Source organism: Condylura cristata, unplaced genomic scaffold (assembly GCF_000260355.1).
Source record: "Condylura cristata isolate star-nosed mole 26May11 unplaced genomic scaffold, ConCri1.0 scaffold00013, whole genome shotgun sequence".
NCBI classification, from domain to species: Eukaryota; Metazoa; Chordata; class Mammalia; order Eulipotyphla; family Talpidae; genus Condylura; species Condylura cristata.
In genome coordinates this window covers 24,698,987-24,700,678 of record NW_004567114.1, presented here as the reverse complement: position 1 = coordinate 24,700,678, position 1,692 = coordinate 24,698,987, and the positions used below count along the sequence as shown (strand labels likewise).

The following is a 1,692-nucleotide window of genomic DNA, read 5'->3' as shown; positions in this document are numbered from 1 at the left end:
TGGGAGCAGGGCATCAGACAGACTCCCCTGAAACTACCCTGCAAGAAAGCTCATTCGACACTGCTAAGGAGCTGCCTCCCTTCACCCCCTCCCGCAACCCACCCAGGGCTGGAGGCTTCCTCTACAGCTGAATTGTATCATCAAAGCAGCTGATATCTGTGTCACTTGGGAGAACAAGGAGAGGGAGACACATTTACCATTATTTGCCGATGATTGTCTAACTAGAAAACCTAGAGGAATCAACTGAAATACTATCAGAACCAAGATCAGAATTTGTGGTAGATTAAAAGTCAAGCACACAAAAGTCAATCCCTTTTTGGGTCCCGTGGATGTGAGCTTATACCTTCAAAGAGCTGTGCTTTTCTTCCAAACCCTCGAACTTTGTGACACTTGCCAGATTTTTTGAAATGGAGGTGAACCAGCCAGGGAGATGCCTGCTCAGCTGCCGTAAGGGGAGGCACCTTGAACCCCAGCCAGGGGTGACGGCTATGGAAGGGGGTAGTAATCTCTGTCCTCTGGGGGCAGGAGGGGTTACAACCCCAAAGATGCAACTTGGCAAGGGATACACCATGGACGCATGTAGTCAAAGATTGTGCTGTGTCATTTCCAAACGAAGTCAGTGCTCAAAAGCAAAGGCGACAGACAGACCAACATAAGGTCTCATAAGTCTGTCTTTTCATCGCCTCAGAGGTCAGAAGCCTGAGAAGGCCATGGTGCTGTGCCCGGACGGGTGTGCCCACGATCTGGTCAAAGTGGCCAAGGCAGCCTCCACGGGGCTGCGTGTGACCGGACGTCCAGTGCGAGCAGGCGGCGGTCATTTGCGGTCCAAGCTGGCGTGCAGCTGGGCCTCCCGCACCATGCGGTCGAAGGAGCGCGTGTTGGTTTCCTCGCGAACCTTCTCCCGCACGTGGAAGGAGGCCCGGGCTGTGGAGCGCGCGCTCTCGAGCGCGCTGCGCCGCTCGCGAGACAGCTGCTCGCTGCGCTCCAGCTTGCGCCCGATGGCCTGGAGCAGCTCTCGCCGGCGGCAGTCTTCATCCCTGTCCACCTTCTCCTTGTTGGCGCGCTGGGTCCGCTCCTTCTGCAGCCGGTTCTGGCCCACCCTCCGCGCCTTCTGCTGCACCGCCTCCTCCGCCGCCTGCGTCGCGTGCTGCAGTCGCCGCTCCCCTACCCGGGCCAGCGCCTCCAGGTGGGCCTGGTGCTCGCGCTCTTTGCGTTCGGCCGCCTCCTTGGCCCGCCGGCCCTGCAGCTCCTCTCGCCGGGCCCGCTCCCGCAGATCCCGGGTGCGCTGCTCCATCAACTGCTCGTAGTTCTCCTGCGCGCGGCCCAAGCTGGCCTCTAGAGAGCTCCTCAGGCCCTCCCGCTCCTCCTGCTCCTGGCGGACCCGGCCTTGCAGCAGCGCCTCGTGGCGCGCCCGCTCCGCCCGGCTCAGCTCGCGCTTCTCGCGCTGCAGCTGGCCCTCCTGCCTCTGCTTGGTGCGCGCCACGCGCTGGGCGCGCTCCCTGCGGACCCGCTCGGCCCGCGCTCGCCCTTCCTGCAAGCCCTCCTCCCGCTGCTTCAGGTTCTGCTCCTGCTGCAGCTTGCGCAGCCGGTCCTCCTGCGCCGCGCGCTCCGCGCGCTCCCGCCGCAGCAGGCCCTGGTGCTCGGCCAGTTCCCGCCGTCGCTCCTCGCTGCGTTCGTACTGCCGCTGCCGCT

General features: G+C 62.6%; 1 protein-coding gene across 1 annotated transcript in view; it reads right to left on the bottom strand.

Moving 5' to 3' along the window:
• Positions 1-814: 814 nt before the first annotated feature.
• CCDC177 (coiled-coil domain containing 177) overlaps positions 815-1,692 on the bottom strand; it is a 2,128-nt gene continuing 1,250 nt past the window's right edge. The window contains exon 2 of the mRNA XM_004681745.1: positions 815-1,692. This exon is cut by the window's right edge and continues 38 nt beyond it. Coding sequence (XP_004681802.1) covers positions 815-1,692 — 878 coding nt within the window.